Source organism: Amphibalanus amphitrite, unplaced genomic scaffold (assembly GCF_019059575.1).
Source record: "Amphibalanus amphitrite isolate SeventyFive unplaced genomic scaffold, NRLGWU_Aamphi_draft 000120F_arrow, whole genome shotgun sequence".
Lineage (NCBI taxonomy): Eukaryota > Metazoa > Arthropoda > Thecostraca > Balanomorpha > Balanidae > Amphibalanus > Amphibalanus amphitrite.
This window is the reverse complement of record NW_024881615.1, coordinates 105,513-126,367: the sequence shown is the minus strand read 5'-3', so window position 1 is coordinate 126,367 and position 20,855 is coordinate 105,513. Positions and strand designations below refer to the sequence as shown.

At 50.7% G+C, this 20,855-nt stretch overlaps 2 protein-coding genes across 4 annotated transcripts; both read left to right on the top strand.

Annotated features, from left to right (window-relative positions):
- Positions 1-95: 95 nt before the first annotated feature.
- LOC122381421 (NF-kappa-B essential modulator-like) lies at positions 96-15,767 on the top strand. 3 transcript variants are annotated; one of them, XM_043365553.1, is made up of 2 exons: positions 96-260; positions 12,922-15,767. In XM_043365553.1, exons 1-2 carry the CDS (start codon positions 231-233, stop codon positions 14,599-14,601), a joined length of 1,710 nt encoding a protein of 569 aa, XP_043221488.1. In that variant the 5' UTR covers positions 96-230; the 3' UTR covers positions 14,602-15,767. The 3 variants fall into 3 exon arrangements, with proteins under 3 accessions (XP_043221488.1, XP_043221489.1, XP_043221491.1); XM_043365554.1 differs by lacking the exon at positions 96-260 and adding an exon at positions 11,760-12,077; XM_043365556.1 differs by lacking the exon at positions 96-260 and adding an exon at positions 12,070-12,681.
- A 2,985-nt stretch (positions 15,768-18,752) lies between these two features.
- On the top strand, positions 18,753-20,827 carry LOC122381420 (WAP four-disulfide core domain protein 5-like). Its single transcript, XM_043365552.1, has 2 exons — positions 18,753-19,239; positions 19,758-20,827. Exons 1-2 carry the CDS (start codon positions 18,932-18,934, stop codon positions 19,957-19,959), a joined length of 510 nt encoding a protein of 169 aa, XP_043221487.1. The 5' UTR covers positions 18,753-18,931; the 3' UTR covers positions 19,960-20,827.
- Positions 20,828-20,855: the final 28 nt, after the last annotated feature.

Here is a 20,855-nt window from a genome sequence, read left to right as displayed (position 1 = left end):
TGACGCCATAAAAAGTATATTGTTGGATGCAGCATTGAACTCAAGCATCGAACTATGCAACATAAATATTGTGATATTTTTTATGCATGTTTATATTTGAAGGCATATAGGAATCTTGGCATTTTCCACAATTTTGAGATTGGGAACAGCCTGCCCCGCCCTAACCCAGAACAACAACAACAACAACAACAGCCTGCCGAGTAAAATCCTGGTTCTTTAGTAATAGTTGAATGGAATGCTTCCGAACTTTTGCAAGCATCGTAAGTATTGACGCTTACAGTGACTACACCACAAGGTCACTATTTCAATTTATCGCAGGTGCAGGCATTGGGGCTTTGAAGATTTTTATTTAGAAAAATAAACTTACCTTACCTTACCTTACCTTCACAGTGATCGGGAGGGAAAAGGCCACTTGGCCTGGAGATCCCGTTCTCATCGAGCTCTAGGACTAGGACAGTCTGGGCTCTTATGGGTATGGAATGTCATACTTCAGGCTTTTCCAGTGTTCGTCCAGCCTGGCCTTGAACTGATTGACGCTGGTGGCAGACACTACAGAAGCTGGCAGAGAGTTCCAGTCATTCACGACTCTTGTGCTGAAGGTGTTCCTCCTCGTGAGCGTTCTTGCGTTCGGTTTCTGCAGCTTCCACTGATGTCCCCTTGTGCGGTCGGAGCTGTGTCTGGTCGGAAGCGCTTCAGGAGCCACTGACATGCCACCATGGAACAGCTGAAACACTGTCACCATGTCCCCTCGGCGACGACGATAGTACAGCGACGGTATGTCAAGTCGGCGCAGACGCTCGGTGTATGGGAGATGTCTGATGGTGTCAACCATGCGAGTCGCTCGACGTTGTACCCGCTCCAACCGTTTCTGGTTGACTCTGCCAAATGGCCCCCATACAATGTTGCCATACTCGAGGAACGGTCTCACCACAGACTTGTACAGGAGAGGCAGCGTGATCACGTCGAGGGTAGCAAATGAGCGCCTCACAACAGCCAACATCTGGGTCGCTTTTGCAATGGCAGCAGCAGTTTGTTGGTGGAACTTCAGGTTCTCGTCGATAATGATGCCCAGATCCCTCTCTTCGCTCACGCTCTCAATCGCGGCGTTATCCAGTAAGTATGTGTGCTCAGGATTCAGACCTCCGACATGCATCACTTTGCACTTCGACACATTGAAGGGCAACAGCCACTTCTTCGACCAGTTGACCAGAGCGTTGATGTCAGCTTGAAGGCCGGCAGGGTCACCTGTCACACGACGGTAGAGTTTTGTGTCGTCTGCAAACAGCTTGACACAGCTCGACACTTGCTGGGGCATGTCATTGACGAAAATCGTGAAGAGGGCGGGACCAAGGACAGATCCCTGGGGGATACCGCTGGTGACGGGGACCCAGCCAGACCTCGATCCCTGCAGCACAACCCTCTGAGTACGACCAACAAGGAAAGCCTCAATCCAACTCAGCAGCTTCCCCCCGACTCCATAGGCGCGCAGCTTACTGAGGAGTCGCTGATGCGGCACCGAGTCGAAGGCTTTGGCGAAGTCGAGGTATACGACATCAACTGGGTCACCATCTTCCAATGCAGCACTCCAATCTTCCATCACCTCCAGTAGCTGACTGGAACATGATCTCCTCGGGAGAAATCCGTGCTGAGCCGCATGCAGCAGGCCACTGTCCGTGAAGTGTTGAAGAAGATGGTCGCGAATGATGGACTCGAGCACCTTTGACGGAATGGACGTAAGGCTCACTGGTCGGTAGCTCGCCGGGTTTCTGCGGTCGCCTTTCTTGTATATGGGGACTACTTACTTCGCCAATCTTCCAATCAGAGGGGAGACTTCCTGCTTCCAGTGATTTTGCAAATAGCAAACTCAAGGGTACGGACAGGGGGCCTGCAGACTCGCGGAGCACTCGGGGATGAATAGCATCCGGCCCTGGCGAGCTAGTTGGCTTCAAGACCGCCAGCTTAGCCTCAACTTTCTGTGGCGATACATCCACGTCAACCAGTGGGGGTCCCTGGAAGTTGCATGGCAGAGCTGGGGGAGGCTCAGCTCCCTCTGAGGTGTAGACGCTGGAGAAGAACCTGCTTAGTACTTCAGCTTTTGCTCGGTTGCTGGACACAAGCTCACCGTTGTCATCCATCAGGTCTTCAACACGGCACTTAGTACGCAGCCTAGAGTTGGCGTACCTCCAAAATGCTTTGGGGTTCTGTCTGAGGTTCGATGCCAGCTTTGACTCGTGGTCCCTTCGAAGTTTTCTCGTCAGGCCCCTAAGCTGATTTCTGCACCTCACAAACCGGGCATGATCCACGTTGTCGAGAGTTTGACGGTAGACGCCCCACAGCACCTGCTTCCTCTTTCTCAGCTGCATCGCCGCCCGATTCATGTAGAGGTTCTTCCTGGAGTGGGCGCTTCTCTTGACCGAACAGTCTTCAACGTCTCCGGTTATTTGCGACTTGAACGATTCGTATGCTTCTTCCAGGTCCAAGTTTCTGATATCATCCCAGTTTCGTGACCTCAGGACACCTGCAAGGCGCTCGTAGTTGATGTGTAGAATCGGTGGGCGGTGTGAGGTACACACATCCGCATAGCAAACAACAGTAAATTTCAGGACAACATGATCGCTTCTGGCGAGTCCAGGAAGGTGCTCGAGATTACGAATCATGCCTTCTTCGTTGGTAAACACCAGGTCCAGTACATTTGGAGTTTCACCCAATCGAAATCTAGTAGGAGAGCGGACGTGCTGGAAAAGGAAGCAGTCATGTATCGTGTCGAGAAAAGTTTGAGAAAGATGGGTGTCAGGTGCGTTGGATGCTTCAGTTTCCCAATTGATCTGGGGAAAGTTGAAATCTCCTACAATCACCAGATGCGAGTAGGACATCGAACTTGCCTGTCGAATGAGCTGACCCAGGTGAGTGGCATGCTCTTCATCAGATCTTGACGGACTGCGGTAAACACATCCCAGCAGCAGACAGTCACTCCCAATCAGTGACAGTCTAAGCCACACATGTTCCACTGACGATGAGCTGAGAGAGACTTCTGACACCCTGAGATAATCAGCTGCGTAGATGCATACTCCTCTTATGCCGCTGCATCCAAGATTAGGAGATGATAGCGAGACATTGGTGTAGAGTGTGTACCCAGGTATGTTGAGGAGAGCGGGGGCTATGGGAACTTTTTGGGCCTTGGGAATTGTCTCTGTTACCATAATCAGATCAGGCTCGTCATTACAGATGAGCATGCACATGTCATCCCGCTTACTCACGAACTGGTCAGCATTTGTGTATAACACACACAGACTCCTGGGCTTGTGGCTAGCTGGAGGCTGACCTAGTCACTTCTGCGCAGCAGGGGCAGAACTGGCCTGCGTTGGGGTGGTGAGTGGTCGTTGCACAGCCTGTGCCCCGCCGTCACCACCGGGGACAGCTGGGGCGCGTGTAGATTCTCTACTTTGAGCCTCTCCATTAGATGTTGCCTGTGCTTGTGCCCCACTGCCACTAGAGAGGACAGCAGGAGCCCTACTGCCTCCCTCCACCACGACAGTGGGTGGTACCTGTACAATTTTCCCCCCTCTGATTGTCAAGTTGGCTTCACCAGCCTTTCTGCGAGCTGCCATTTCTGCTCTCAACTTTTTGCCAGTCTCCCTTTCTTTCTGGGTGAGGTCTGGGGTGATATATATGTTCCCATACTGTTCGGAATGTCGGAGTTGGGGGGCCCCTTTCAGGATGTCATGTTTGCAAGCAGCATTTTCAAGAGTAACTATCAGTAGCCTTGGCTTGCCCTCATACTTCTTACCAACTCTGAATGACTTTGATACTGGAGCATGGATCTTCATGACATCTTTCAGAATGGTGGTGAAGAGGGCCATGTCCTTAGCCGACCTTTCGCCCACTGTGCTGCCGTCCTGTTCAGGGAGATTGTGTATTACAACATTTGCTTTGCGTCGCTCCTTGTCCAAGTGGTCATCCAGCACCTTTGACAGCTCCTGCACATTTTTCCTGTCACTAGCCTCATTTGCTTTGGGGAGCATGGCTAGCTGAGATTTCACCACATTCGCAATCTCGCTACATGTGCCCTTAACAGTGTCAGCGTACGAAGCTTGGTGTTGCATGACTGACTGTTCGACAACTTTGACTTGTTCTTTGGCCTTTTTTGCATACTCCTGCAGGGACTTTTCCACCTGGTGAGCATGTTCCTTCATGGTTTGCTCCTGAACCTGGACTGAGCTGTCGACCGCTTCCATGTGCCTGATAATCATCTTTTCAAGCTGTCCGATCTTACTTTCAAGGGCAGCCAACATTGGGGGACGATCCTTCCTACTTTTCAGGTCCGACTTACACTTTGAGCACAGCCATGCAAGAGTGTCAAATCTCTCAAGGGCCCTAAGTGCTGCCTTCTGTATTCCCTGGCAGGCACCGTGAAACCAATCATGGCACCTGTCGCATTGGACTCCTGTTTCACCGTCCTTGACTGGGTTACCACAAACTTTGTTAGGGCCCCCTTTGCACACTGCCCCCTCGCTGCCAGTATCGCTGGATGAGCGAGAGAGGGAACTAACTGATTCCTGGCCAAATAACTTGTAAATGCTTTCATCAAGCTTACCGACTGGTTTGCTGGTGGCCTGATCCATCCCTGCACGTTTTTCTGTACCATCCAGGGGGGTTCGCTCGGGAGTGTCTAAAAAGCAGACGAGATTAGCAGACGAGCCCATGCTCAGTAACTACTGGACCGATTTTGATAATTCTTTCATCATTCAATAGCAGGGAACTTATATAGGTGCCGTTTTTCGTTTTTTGGCGATTGGTTCACTCTGACTGGACCAATCGGACCAAAATGGTCCAGAACCATACACCCCCTTAAAAGCAGACGAGCCCATGCTCCGAAACTACTGAACCGATTTCGATGAAACCTTCACCATTAGACGCGCCGTGGTCTGAAACGGTGCCGTTTTTGATAATTTTCTGATTGGTCCACCCTAAGTGGTCCAAATCGGTCCAAAACCCCTAAAATCTGTTGCAGACGAGCCCATGCTCCGAAACTACTGGACCGATTTCGATGAAACCTTCACCATTAGACGCGCCGTAGTCTGAAACGGTGCCGTTTTTGATAATTTTTTGATTGGTCCACCCTAAATGGTCCAAATCGGTCCAAAACCGCTAAAATCTGTTGCAGACGAGCCCATGCTCCGAAACTACCGGACCGATTTCGATGAAACCTTCACCATTAGACGCGCCGTGGTCTGAAACGGTGCCGTTTTTGATAATTGTTTGATTGGTCCACCCTAAGTGGTCCAAATCGGTCCAAAACCACTAAAATCTGTTGCAGACGAGCCCATGCTCCGAAACTACTGGACCGATTTCGATAAAACCTTCACCATTAGACGCGCCGTGGTCTGAAACGGTGCCGTTTTTGATAATTTTTTGATTGGTACACCCTAAGTGGTCCAAATCGGTCCAAAACCGCTAAAATATGTTGCAGACGAGCCCATGCTCCGAAACTACTGGACTGATTTCGATGAAACCTTCACCATTAGACGCGCCGTAGTCTGAAACGGTGCCGTTTTTGATAATTTGTTGATTGGTCCACCCTAAGTGGTCCAAATCGGTCCAAAACCCCTAAAATCTGTTGCAGACGAGCCCATGCTCCGGAACTACTGGACCGATTTCGATGAAACCTTCACCATTAGACGCGCCGTGGTCTGGAACGGTGCCGTTTTTGATAATTTTTTGATTGGTCCACCCTAAGTGGTCCAAATCGGTCCAAAACCTCTAAAATCTGTTGCAGACGAGCCCATGCTCCGAAACTACTGGATCGATTTCGATGAAACCTTCACCATTAGACGCGCCGTGGTCTGAAACGGTGCCGTTTTTGATAATTTTTTGGTTGGTTCACCCCAAGTGGTCCAAATCGGCCCAAAACCGCTAAAATCTGTTGCAGACGAGCCCATGCTCCGAAACTACTGGACCGATTTCGATGAAACCTTCACCATTAGATGCACCGTGGTCTGAAACGGTGCCGTTTTTGATAATTTTTTGATTGCTCCACCCTAAGTGGTCCAAATCGGTCCAAAACCGCTAAAATCTGTTGCAGACGAGCCCATGCTCCGAAACTACTGGACCAATTTCGATGAAACCTTCACCATTATACGCGCCGTGGTCTGAAACGGTGCCGTACATGATAATTTTTTTATTGGTCCACCCTAAGTGGTCCAAATCGGTCCAAAATGCCTAAAACCCGTTTGTACTTTGTCAGAGTCCGGATAGATTTCTGCAGCACAGAGGTGCCCCAAACCCATTGTCATGCATTTTGCTTTCCAAACTAGAGCAAAAATGCATGCTAATTGGGCCTGGGGCACCTCCGCGCTGCGGAAACCAGCTCATCGGTTGACTACGTGAAAACGTATTTTTGGGCTGTACTTGAACCGATTTGGACCACTTAGGGTGGCCCAATAAAAAAATATCCAAAAGCGGCACCGTTACAGACCACAGCGCGTCGAATGGTGAATGTTTCATCCAAATCGGTCCAGTAGTTTCGGAGCATGGGCTCGTCTGCAACAGATTTTAGGGGTTTTGGACCGATTTGGACCACTTAGGGTGAACCAATCAAACAATTATCAAAAACAGCACCGTTTTAGACCACGGCGCGTCTAATGGTGAAGGTTTCATCGAAATCGGTCCAGTAGTTTCGGAGCATGGGCTCGTCTGCAACAGATTTTAGGGGTTTTGAACCGATTTGGACCACTTAGGGTGAACCAATCAAAAAATTATCAAAAACGGCACCGTTTCAGACCACGGCGCGTCTAATGGTAAAGGTTTCATCGAAATCGGTCCAGTAGTTTCGGAGCATGGGCTCGTCTGCAACAGATTTTAGGGGTTTTGGACCGATTTGGACCACTTAGGGTGAACCAATCAAAAAATTATCAAAAACGGCACCGTTTCAGACCACGGCGCGTCTAATGGTGAAGGTTTCATCGAAATCGGTCCAGTAGTTTCGGAGCATGGGCTCGTCTGCAACAGATTTTAGGGGTTTTGGACCGATTTGGACCACTTAGGGTGGACCAATCAAAGAATTATCAAAAACGGCACCGTTTCAGACCACGGCGCGTCTAATGGTCAAGATTTCATCGAAATCGGTCCAGTAGTTTCGGAGCATGGGCTCGTCTGCAACAGATTTTAGGGGTTTTGGACCGATTTGGACCACTTAGGGTCGACCAATCAAAAAATTATCAAAAACGGCACCGTTTCAGACCACGGCGCGTCTAATGGTGAAAGTTTCATCGGAATCGGTCCAGTAGTTTCGGAGCATGGGCTCGTCTGCAACAGATTTCAGGGGTTTTGGACCGATTTGAACCACTTAGGGTGGACCAATCAAAAAATTATCAAAAACGGCACCGTTCCAGACCACGGCGCGTCTAATGGTGAAGGTTTCATCGAAATCGGTCCAGTAGTTTCGGAGCATGGGCTCGTCTGCAACAGATTTTAGGGGTTTTGGACCGATTTGGAACACTTAGGGTGAACCAATCAAAAAATTATCAAAAACGGCACCGTTTCAGACCACGGCGCGTCTAATGGTAAAGCTTTCATCGAAATCGGTCCAGTAGTTTCGGAGCATGGGCTCGTCTGCAACAGATTTTAGGGGTTTTGGACCGATTTGGACCACTTAGGGTGAACCAATCAAAAAATTATCAAAAACGGCACCGTTCTAGACCACGGCGCGTCTAATGGTGAAGGTTTCATCGAAATCGGTCCAGTAGTTTCGGAGCATGGGCTCGTCTGCAACAGATTTTGGGGGTTTTGGACCGATTTGAACCACTTAGGGTGGACCAATCAAAAAATTATCAAAAACGGCACCGTTCCAGACCACGGCGCGTCTAATGGTGAAGGTTTCATCGAAATCGGTCCAGTAGTTTCGGAGCATGGGCTCGTCTGCAACAGATTTTAGGGGTTTTGGACCGATTTGGACCACTTAGGGTGAACCAATCAAAAAATTATCAAATACGGCACCGTTTCAGACCACGGCGCGTCTAATGGTAAAGCTTTCATCGAAATCGGTCCAGTAGTTTCGGAGCATGGGCTCGTCTGCAACAGATTTTAGGGGTTTTGGACCGATTTGGACCACTTAGGGTGAACCAATCAAAAAATTATCAAAAACGGCACCGTTCTAGACCACGGCGCGTCTAATCGTGAAGATTTCATCGAAATCGGTCCAGTAGTTTCGGAGCATGGGCTCGTCTGCAACAGATTTTAGGGGTTTTGGACCGATTTGGACCACTTAGGGTGAACCAATCAAAAAATTATCAAAAACGGCACCGTTTCAGACCACGGCGCGTCTAATGGTGAAGGTTTCATCGAAATCGGTCCAATAGTTTCGGAGCATGGGCTCGTCTGCTTTTAAGGGGGTGTATGGTTCTGGACCATTTTGGTCCGATTGGTCCAGTCAGAGTGAACCAATCGCCAAAAAACGAAAAACGGCACCTATATAAGTTCCCTGCTATTGAATGGTGAAAGAATTATCAAAATCGGTCCAGTAGTTACTGAGCATGGGCTCGTCTGCTAATCTCGTCTGCTTTTTAGACACTCCCGTTCGCTCCCGTGCCTTCAGCATTACGAAAAATGGCAACAGCCCGTGAGCAGCATCAGCGCTCACGCACATGTTCAAGGAAAACAACGTGTAATTAGCTGCTGACGACGGCCCTCTCCACCAATCAGCGCTCGGTAGCTCGAGCGCTGATTGGCTGGTAGCAAACGCGTCATATGTGGGTCTCATTTTTTGCTATCAGTGAACGCGTTATTTAATACACAGTGGCCTGTGGAGAATGGCACGCGGAATTGAAGGTCAGTGTTTTATTGCTTCGTACATGCGAATGGGGGTATTTGAGTGGCATTTGACACCATTTTCGAAATCTACAGTGAATTTCTGATCGACTCATGTATATATTTTTATGAATTTGACAGTATTAGTGCTACATAGTCGGTGTTTTATGTTGGTGTTGTTTCTCTCGACCTTTGTCTTGGACTTTAATCATATCTTTTCTCGAAAGTGCTTGCCATAACCAGGTCTAAACTGTATTTGTATAAAGGGAATATGTGTTGAATATGAGGGGAAAGTAGTAATGACCATTCTGCCTATCAAACTGCCAGAAGGTGTGCTTGTAAGGTGATTGAAACTGCAGTACGGGTTGCAGATGTGGGTTTGACATAAGCATTGTTGTTTTAACCCCACTTGCTCTAATAAAATGGCAACATGTGGTTATGTGCACACTATTGCACAGCCTGGTATCAAGCTGGTTGATATGTGGAGGATAATGAAAGCATAAAAGAATAGGAGCGTTGCGTCTTGTGACTTATGTCGAGTCATCAAATTATTGTGATTGTAACTTTTACTTCAATTATTATTGCAAGTTTTGACCTTTTTAATCATCAAATTTTATGTGTACCAATTTCATATGCCTGTGTAATGTCTGTGCGGCTTTGTGCAGTGTGCGTGTCTTGAAACAAACCAATTTATTTTGTACCTTTTTGTACTTCAACAAATGTATGTCAAAGGACAAAAATGTCATGTCTATTATCATTGACACTACTACAGCTAACCCTGCCTGTATTCCTATCTTTCAGAATTCAGAGGCATTCAATTCAATCTGCTTTCCAGTGCAGTACCAAGGAGGCTGCAACTGAAACTCGCACAAAGGCAATCAAGTGTCACTTCATCAGCCTACAGTAACAGCCCATCTGTAATCAAGTTATGGATGAAGGGGCATAGAAGAACAACCAGTTCAAACATGAAAAGATTGTATTTTGTTTTGGATTATTTCTTAGCATAACAGAACAGTACACTTGCTGCTTTTTATGTTTGCCCTGTGTGCAGTTTTGAATAATTTTAACCATGAGATGCTTTTGTCAACTATTCTCTTTACATAAGCTTCCTGTCATGCATGTGTAATTTTGTGTTAACATGCATGATGTAGGCACATTTCCCTTGGCTTCATAGAAGTTAAAACTACTTGCAAGCTTTGGTTATGGACATTGGTGCTATATATGATGCTTCAAATGTGTCCAGTAGTTGATGAAGGGAGAAGAGGAGTAGGACGGCTGATAGCTATTACCAAAAGTATGTGTTTGTCTGCACTTCGGGCTGTTTTACTTCCTTGAGAAAACCCTCATCTTTTGTTTCTTTCCTGTGTGCCCATTGTTTCCATGGTGCTATACATAAACGTCAAGTTTGAAGTTGGTATCCAAGTGAGCAAAATGTGTATTATTTCAGTCCGTCTTGAATCATTCGTCTTGAATTATATCCCTAACTGACATCCTGTTATTTGTCCTCCAGGGCTGCGGAGTCGATGGATTTTCGGCGACTCCGACTCCGACTCCGACTCCGGCTTTCAAAAACCAGCTCCGACTCCGACTCCGACTCCGGGCAGAATTGTCGACTCCGACCGACTCCAACTCCCGGCTCCGACTCCGCAGACCTAGCAGGGCTGCGGAGTCGACAGATTTTCGGTGACTCCGACTCCGACTCCGGCTCGGGTTTCTAAAATCGACTCCGACTCCGGTCACAACTGTCGACTCCGACCGACTCCGACTGCGACTCCGACTCCGCAGCCCTGTGTCCTGCAATGTCTGTGCCTGTGTCCGCCGCCCTTACCTCCGGCTCCAGCCTCCAACCAGCCCTGCTGAGCTCTGTCGCCGGCGCGGTGTGTCGCAACGTGCTGTTTCTCCACTCCAGCCGACAGCTGCTAGGAATCGTCCTGTGCCATGCGCCATGCGACACAGCAATTGTAAGCTGCAGGTCACATTCGGACTGATTGGCTCCGCGTATGTGCATCCGGCCGGGAGCTAGTCGATATCAGGGACGTGGGTCGGACTGTTGTGGCGGCGTGCACTGTGCTGGTTGAAGTTGTATTTCTGTTAGTGAAAAGCATTAATACATAACCGTGGCCGCAGCCCAATGTTATTGTGGATTTCAGAGGGAGTGGCCAGTCAGGAGGGCCCCATGTGGGTATGGATCCAGTGTCCAGTGGGATTGGCTAAGATTTCCGGCGATTGATAAACGCTTCTATGATAGTAAACCTATTGAGCTATGAGGGGAGGTCACGTGACGGACCTGACCTTACTAAACTCTTGTGAAAACACGACACATACGAACGGTAAGAAACCGACAACTCTTCTTTCTGTCAAGTGTCATCTTTCTGTGAAGGATTTCTTGGCACTGAGTGTTCAGAAATTGCGTTGTTTTTGGACTGTGCAGAGGCTCACGAGCGACAACATAGGTCAACAACCTGACCTACCTTAAATATGCGACTTGTACCATAAGATCCAGCTTGATCAAAAGATAGGACATGTCAAATTTCATCTCTTTATCTCAAAAGAATTTTGAGCTATCGTAAAAACCGCCAGTGTGGCACCATATCGCCTCCGCGCGCGGTCGGAAGGTAAAAGTTCGCCGGCTCTAACTAAACAAATAGTCGTCGTATCGCAAATTCATTGACGGCGTTCGAAGCGTCGTTCAATTTACTTTCGAAACATATCCTAACATTACCATTTAACTGCCTAGCGCAATCACCAACAAGCAAAAGTTCCGCGCATCCCTCCTCATACAGTGTTAGCGGCGGCCGGCCGCCGGCCGCTGACCCACATTCGCGTCATCAGGGAATGCCGCAACTAATTTATTGTTTCCAACTTTTTTCCCGGAGCGTTCTACCTGGTTTATATAGCCTTGGTACCATCCCCGTCTCGCCCGTCTCCACCACTTGCGAAGTCCGTGGCGTCGTTCCCCGCGTCGGGGATCAGGTTTCGTGACGAATCTGGCGCGCGATTCTGCTCCGATTTGTCGTCTCGAAGAGATGCAGAAGGTCGACGCGGTAACACCGGTGAATGTTCGAGAGGCATTTCAAATTCTCATTTAAATTCACCAGAGACCATTTACTGTGTAGACCGATGAAGAAAATTTGCTTCGGAAAATTTGAAAAGCGACCGTTGGAGTTCTCGTCAACAGCTGAGTCACAGCAACAGCTGACGAAGGAACAGGGCAGGAGCTCGATGCGACACGTCCGATCCCCACGAACTCCCGACACCGAATTCGTATTAAAGTATAACTTAAAGTATTGGAACTTAAAGTTAAAGTATTGGAATAAAACTTAAAGTATTGGAATCTATTTTTGTGTTTTTAAGCGCATTTGAATGTTTAATTTATGTTTATTCCATTGTCCCTATTTTGTTTTCATTTGGTTATAATACTTACTTATACTTATACTTACTTATAAAGTTTGGAATTTTGAAAGGCCACTTGGCCTCAAGGATCCGGTCCTATCGAGCTCCTTACTGACTCAGTGTCCTGACTCAGTCGTTAAGCCCATAATATTGTTAAAAAGATACTATATAAGTACCCAAACAAATTCAGAGTTTCTAAATAATTCAGAAATTTAATGAGCAAATATAATTTTGCAATTATGATTAAATAGTGTGTTTCAATACGACAATAAGCAAGACAGTTGACTGTTGAGGTTTGACAGGCACAATACCTAGTCAATATGCACCGATCAAAGTCACACTTTTGGATAATGATTGCTGATGTTTGCCTGTTTTGCATGTTTTAAACAAGCTGACATGCCATTATTTGTATATTTATTATGGTGTGGTGCTGACCTGTGGTACCCTTGCTTGCATAAGCATTGTTTATCATTCACAACCAAAGTAAGCATGATGAAGATAAGGCTCAGTTCATATGATATAATAGTAGCACCTCTGAAATGTCCCTATTGCTTATACAAAAGTAGCATTTTCCTCATCATTCTTAACCATCTCCTCACACAAAAAGTGAAATGCTTTCAGTGTTTCCTACAAAGTTGCCCATTGTCCCAGCTGGGAGGAGGGAATAGTGAACACTGAACTTGCAGCCCACAAATGCTAACTAAACTTCATCTACTTCTGCAGAATGAGCCAGCACTGACAGACGACACCAGCACAGCTGATGACATGGACATGAACTACCAGCCGCTCTCCCACACCTCTAGCAATGGTCCGGACATCGACAGCTGGGAAGAACTGCAGTTTGAAGGTCTGGTGGGCCCACAGCCGGCGGCTCGCGACTCGGCCGGCAGAGGCTCCGGCCCGGGGTCGCCGGATCGGCCGCGCTCGCGCTCCGACCCCAGCGCGCTGATGCTCTCCTCGTTCCTGTCGGGTAACTCGGCCGTGCTCGATCTGGACGTGGACCAGCTGCAGACCAAAATCCGCGGCGTGCTCCTGGAGAACACCCGGCTGCGCGACTCGATCCGCGACAGCTCGGCCTCGCTGCGCCGCCAGTGCGAGGCGCTGCTCGCCTGGCGTGACGAGTGCCAGCGGCTGCGCGAGGAGCGCCGCCAGGTGGCCGTGCACTGCCAGCGCGCGCGGGACGTCATCACCCAGCTGCGCGAGGAGAACGCCGACCTGCGCCAGCAGCTGGCGCAGCAGCCGCCGGACGCGCCCGGCCGCGAGCCGCAGCAGGCTGAGCCGCCGCAGGACCTGTGCCGGCGCGGCGAGTCGCCCGGCCCGGCCGGCGCCGAGGTGGCACTGCGTTCGCAGCTCTCCCAGCAGGCGGCCGAGCTGCGAAACAGTCAGCGCGAGGTGGCGCGCCTGCAGTCGAAACTGGCGCGCCAGGAGGCCGAGCTGAGCTCCTACCGCCAGGTGGCGCCGGCGGCGGGCCCTCAATCAGCGCCGCCGTCGCCGGAGCTGCAGCGGCTCAAGGACGAGGCGGCCCAGCTGCGGCACAGTCTGGAGAGCGAGCGCCGCCAGCGGCAGGAGCTGGCCGCCTGGCTGGCCGGCGACCAGCAGTACACGCCCGTGCTGGAGACGCTGCGCCAGGCCTCGGAGCGGCTGAGCAGCGGCCAGGCGGCGCTGGACGCGCACGCCGCCCGGCTGGCCGACGCCGGCCGCGCGCTGGACTCACTCTCCGAGCGGCTCCCCGGCCTGGCCGTCTCCGAGGAGTCGCCGGACCGGGTGGCGGCCGAGCTGGCGGCGCTGCGGGCCGAGCTGCAGCAGTTGTCGGCCGCCGCTGTCGAGGACACCGCCGACGGCGGCGAGGCGGTGTCGGCCTGGCGCCGGCTGAGGGACCTGTTCAACAGCGTGGCCTCTCGCTGGGAGGCCGACGTGGCCGGCCCGGACCCGGCCGGTACCAGCCAGCAGGTGCACACCGACGGACTGCAGGCGCGCATCCTCTCCATGGAGGAGCTGCTGGGGGCGCGCGGCACCGAGTGCGAGCGTCTCCAGCGGCAGGTGCTGCAGCTGCGCCGCGATCTGCAGGCGATCGACATCCTCAAGGCGCAGGTGGACGTCTACCAGCAGGACTTTAATCAGGAGCGCCGGCAGCGCGAGCAGATAGCCCTGGAGCGCGACCACCTGCGCAACGAGCTGGCGACGCAACAGACGCGTCTGCGCCACCTCCTGGCGCGTCAGCAGTCGGCGACTCTGACGACGACCGCGGACAGCGTGGAGCCTTCGCGGCCGCCGCCGCCTCCGGCCGCCGGACCGGATCCCGACGTCCAGTCCACCGTCTACTCGTGTCCCAAATGCGACATGGCGTTCCAGGACTTGGAGCCGCTGCAGAACCACGCCAACCGCTGTCTGGACGGCGACTAGAGCCGAGTCTGGTCCGGTGCTGTCCTGGAGCGCGGACAGTGGGCCGGGAACCGCTGTCTGGACGGCGACTAGAGCCGAGTCTGGTCCGGTGCTGACTGGGAGCCCGGGCAGTGGGCCGATGCCTGTTGCTCCGGCGGCACAGCTCGGGCGTCGGATGCCTTACCGCGCCACCTGACGACCGGCCAGAGGTGCTGGCCTCCCCACAGAGGGCGCCGGCTGCCGTGGGATGCGACCGAACGTGAGTGTTCCGAGATTTTGCTACTTAAACGACCGCTTGTAGTTGCCGCTAGTGTCCGTTTCATGCAATATGTGCTATATGAGCAGAGTTGGGGGGAGTCTCTTAGTCCGCGGCCTTTGATTCAATGACTCTAATTGTCACTGAGTTAATTAATGAAAACCAGTGGTTTGATGGTAGGATATACTATGATAAGCACATAAATTTGGCAGCCCCCCCCCCCCCGAGGTTCGACCAGTGTTCGAATGGGCATTTTCGGGCACTGGGCTACTGTGTCTCCGGTGTGGTGTGATCATTTGTGGCCTTGCCCGTAAATCGTTTTGGAAATGATTCACTTTCCAGTCTAACTGATAAGATGCCTTGCCTTCAACTCAGTCCAGTTTCCGGACATAAGCTCGCTTCTTTTTGAGTTGATGGGTGCCTCTAGTTAAGGTTTACTGGTTTAGAATTGCAATGAAGTTAAGTGATTTTATCCGTTATAGCTTTGCTCGTAGATTCCGTATCGAAATGTAGTTTTGCTTTTACGATAAGGTATGTGCCATTACGTATTTTACCAAGTAATGCCACCCCCAACGGGTGACTCACAAAGACCGAAATTCAGCCTCTATTTCGGTCGTTGTGATAGTGATTGTGATTGTGATACTTGTGGGCAACTATATGAGCGGACAAATGTAATAGATGATGAATGAAGCAGGTACGATGTAGAAATGCGTGGTCTACGCAGCCTTACCACCAGTCGCCTTCGGGAAAGGACGTGGAGAGTTAGAAATAAATTAGCCGCGACTTTCTATGTAGGTATTTTAGCATTTTCTCAGTGTTTATGTGCGTGTTGTAGAATGATCAACAACTATGCTAGTTACTAACATTCTAAAATGAATGCTTATTTTGTTATGCAATATGTGTCACAAAAATACATTGTAAAGCAATCAAACCAAATTGTTATCTCTACCACTGCGCGTCAATTGATTGTTACTCGACCGAGGCCGATTTTGTTGTGATTTGGGTAGCCTTGCCCCTCGCTGTATATAATACTTTGCCGCTAGTGTCCGTTTCATGCAATATGTGCTATATGAGCAGAGTTGGGGGGAGTCTCTTAGTCCGCGGCCTTTGATTCAATGACTCTAATTATATTATATTTACTCTATTTATATTATATTTAATAAAATATAATCCCGCTGCACAAAATACTTTCTAACCAGCTTCGATTTGAATCGGTCCAATTTTTAGAAGTTTCCAAGTCATTCGATTATGTTGACAATGGTCAATGATACTGTCTAGTTTTTTTTCGGCCAAGTCACGACCTCAACTTCAATTGACACTTGACCAATGTTTCATATGCGTCACTCACTTGCCTGTCCATTTGAAAACTGTCCATTACACAATGCTTATCAATTTGCGTTAAAATGACCAAAACGTGTGGAATGATGACATGTTGAAAATGGCCGAATGAGACAACAGTCCACTTGGAGCATGCCCGGTTATTTCGAGGGGCGTTTTTGGGTGGCCTCAGCTCTGCCCCTTCCCATGACTCACTGCATGGCTCATGTGGACGTGCCCATTGCTCATCGGGCTATCACAATGGTGGGACCGGGCGGCGTATTCCGGTTACTGCAGCATGTCTGATCGCAGGTGACACCACTGGTAGATCCGGCCCTCTCCCGTCCCGGAGCACTGTGCATTCGACCGTTCACGTGCAGAAATACTGCGTAGGTCGGTACTCGGTAGGCTGTGGGTCATATTTGCCAGGGCGGCTTCGTGAAAGCTGTATTGTCTGGGCCCTGGAGCACAGTCTGGAGTCATTGGCCTTGCCGAATCTGAGCCAATTCTGAGCAGGGCTTCTCGCCCAACTGCACGTTCTGTCAGTCAGCCTATCAGGTGAAGGACACTGGGTCACCATGCTTGTCTCATATCAACGTTCGACGCCCAGCAGAACAGAGTGCGCCGGATCCCCCCGGCTGAGCGCCTGGGACTCTCCCGCTGGGAATGCGTGGAAGCCGCGAGACTCCGTACCGGCCACTCACTGATGCTGCGGGAGTACCGGCACCGAATCGTACTGGAGAACGATCCCACTTGCCCTGAGTGCGGGCAGGAGAATGAGACGCTAACTCACCTCCTGACCGACTGTCCCGCCCGGGCAGTGGTGAGACTAAGGATATTCGGAGATGACGAACCGGAGGTGAGGGAAGCGCTGGGAGACCCGACGACAGGGTTGGCAGGGGGTGGCAAAAACTGGTTTTTGCCAGTGGTTTTAACCGGTTTAAACCGGCTGGCAGAAACCCTGGTGGCAAGAACTGGCAAAAACTGGCTAAAACTCAGATGGCCAAACCTACAACTTTTATATGTAGTTAGGAATGGATTTGAAATGTACAGCCCACCGCTAAAGTAATGAAGGGTTTTACCAATCTCAACGGTTGGCTTTGACTGGCAATTGTTTAATGCTGAGGATACATATAAGCTACATTCAAAGTTTCATTGTAGTCCGGCTAATCGTTCCTAAGTTTCAGAAGCAGAACATACCCATGACTGAAACCACACGTTACTTCTGCTGTGGACTGTACAAATGCATTTCTGGTAGTTATATAGATGCACTAAACATTCTGAAGCTGCCTCATTACTTATCCCTGCTTAAAATGTCTATGCATGTTGGTAGATATCCACAACGGAATGTATTTCCATGTAGGGGAGAGTGGGGCAAGGCGGCCACGGTAAGTAGGGTGTCATGCGGTGCCGTGCGCATATCAGTGGCCGATACCTCTTCGCACTTCTGATTGTGCAGAACTCACCCAGTCACCCTTGCACTGGCTCATTTGTCACCCCCAAAAGTCATCTTACTAGCTCCTTATGGATAGCCCATGAAAATGTTTCTGAGTTAGGTATGAAACATTTCAATGGTCAATGTCACTTCTGTTTGAAAGCATTAAGCTTTCACCGAATTCTCCTTAAAATGTTTCCTGTTCAAAATCATGTCTAGGCATAGCATTGTGACATTTCTGGGTTTTTGCCAGTTTTTGCCACTTTTTGCCGGTTAAAACCGGTTTAAACCGGCAAATGGCATAAACTAGTTTTTGCCGGCAAAAATGCCAACCCTGCCCGACGAAGATGGTGGAGCTCCTGAGGCGGCTGGGCCGCCTGTAAGGCCCCCCCCCCCCCCGTATGGCTTCCCATCCAAGGGCTGGAAGCACTTCAACTTCAACTTCAGGCAACCAAAGTCGTTCGACAACCTGTCTACATAAACAAAACCGAACTCCCCTGCACTTATGGTGCTAGATCGCTGTGAGCATGCCTCGTGTATTCGAGATGACATTTTCGCATTGAAGCTTGCAACACAACCGATTCTTAGGGAGTTTTCACAGCACATAAAGAAACCCATCAGACAGTCGATTAGCACCGTGTAGGATATACGTGTAGCTCCGCTTTCCATTCAGGACGATCATTTTGAATGCATTACAACCGTTCGGCGTGCATCGTTGATGATGTTGAGTATGTGATGTGTCCCCTGCTGCTGTCAATGCTTAGCTGAGAGCTCACTTGAATCTTATCGGCTGAGGCTATCGGAGCAGTTGTATTCGACATTTATCGTCCTTGACATCGAGTCCATCGCCTTGTCCACGTGCTCCGGTCAGTTTGGTGAGGCCGCGTCCCGGTCAGGGGATGCGTGCCAAAAGGTGCCGGTAGCGGCTGGTCTCCCGGGACCGCGGTACAGGTGCACTCTGTACCTTTGGTACCTGGGTTTGGCCCAGGTACGCAGTCCTCTGTCATCATGTGCACCCCTGCTGGCATCCCCATCTGCAACCCCTGCACTGATGTCCGGGAGGCTCTGCACGATGCACAGTGCACTGCAGACTGGTGGTGGTCACAGGGGGCGCAGCGCAATGGGGCCTGGGCAGGGGTCAGATGAGGTATAAAAGTCGGGGCTGCTCGGGCCTCGGCCCAGGTCATAGTGCTGTCTGGTATACAGGACGGTCGCAGCTCCAGCCTCTGCCGCAGTCAGCAGTCACCAGACTCAGCCGCCGTCCGAGCCACATCACCTCGCTCCGATCCGACTCGCTCTCTGCCCCATCAGCCTGCCATCGTAGCGACCCTCTCCAGGTCACCATGAAGTTCTCCGTCGCCGTTCTGCTGTTCGCCGCCGCTGCTGCCGTCGTCTCGGCCCAGGAACCGCCGCCGTCCAACTGCATGAGGTACTGCCGGCGCTCCCGTCTGGAGACGACGTGGGACACCTACTGCTGCCAGAGCTCTGAACACGCCGGCTTCTGCCCGCCGGTCGTGGACGGCTGCCAACCGGGCGAGGCCGCCAAGAGCGCCCCGCGGCCGTGCGAGACCGACTCGGACTGCGCGGAACAGGACAAATGCTGCATGGACGGCTGTCTGAACATGCGCGTCTGCAAGACGGCTATGCAAGGGTAAGCTCGCGCGGCGGACAGGCTCGTCGCCGAGGGGCTGGAGCTGATGGGGTCGGAGGTGACGGTGGGTATTTAGGTACTGGTGGGTACCTTAGTGTGCGCGGCCGGGCAGTTCACGGGGCTCCGCTGTCACCAGTGGTATGCTTCGTTGGCCGTTGCTCACACGTTCAGACACGAACAAACGCAGATTGAAACAGGTGTGAGTGGGCGAGGCACAGATTCTCTTCGTTTTGTCTGGTGCACAAGGCAACAGGTATTTTGTTTTGGGATCACTAATGTTTTTGAAACTGTCAGTGGTTTGGGTGAGGTGTCGCTATTTAAATAAACGTATTTTGCAATGAAAGTTATCCGTCCTCTGTAGTGCCTCTCGTCATATCTCTCCTACTGTGAAGCACATTCGAAACGAACGGGTCTCCCTCGACTGTCCCCTTCCATGTTGCTGTTCTCTCCCCATGCCCTCGGTTTGTTGGGTGGCTGTCTGTGCACCTGCCGACCGCGGGACTGCTCTGACGCGGCAGGTCACCGGTGCCGATCGTCCACCCCGGCCGCTGCCCGCGCCTGTTCCCCTGCCTATCGGGGGTGAAGGGGAACGGCCAGCCCCGGCTCTGCGAGGACGACGGCGACTGTGCTCTGCGCGACAAATGCTGCAGAGATAGCTGCATGGAAGACATGGTCTGCAAGACTGCCGTTCGCGACCGGCGTGTGATGATCGCTCAGTGAGCGGAAGAGGCTGAAACACTCGGCTGGAGTGGTTGGGGTTCGTTACTGAGCGAACAAAGACTGGCCAGTGCTCTGTTCGGGTGCACATTGCGGTGATGGGAGGTCCGACACTGTCCCACTGTCGCTTTTAAGCACAAAAGTAGTGACTGGTTAACAAGGACACGGTGCTCAAATATATTCGGACGATTGCCATGGTAGGGAATCGGCACTTCATCGAGCAAACCACCTTCAATAGAAATGTATCATGGACAATTTGTACGGTTAACAATACAACGTCTGCAACGTTTAAGTCGGGTTCGCTTCATATATTGTATTTAACCGTCACCGAAATGCACGGTTTCGCTCGCCGAGTTACGAGTGCGTGGCAGCGGTACGGCAGCTTTATCCAAGGTTTTATCATTGTGCAAACGTTCTCCTCCCGTTAGTGCAGCTTACCACGGTGGCATTGGAGTGCGCTGCCAATGTGCACATACCCTCGCTCTTTACCTACATACAAACATTAAACATAATTCGTTACATAAAACGAAATTGCACTTCAATCTGAAGGTCGATATGGCGAAACTCCGCCCATCAATCGGAAAAGGTTGGCAATGCATATCTTTAAGACCGCTCGTTAAAGAACATAAATTGGAGTTGCTCGATAAGAATATCAATGTCTTCCAATATAAGCGATGTCGGTAAAATAAGCATAGATAGAATATTTATTTCATACGTGACGAAATGCTCAGAAACGATGCCCAGCATGAGTTGATTGACTTTATGACATTTCCTCGTGTTCGTCGAACAACTGATGCCTCATTGCCACCACTGAAGCCAATAAACCCCAATCTCTCGTCTGCCTTCGCTCCGCAGTCCTGTTTCTCTACCGTCGTCGGTCGTGCCCCGCAGCCACCGCC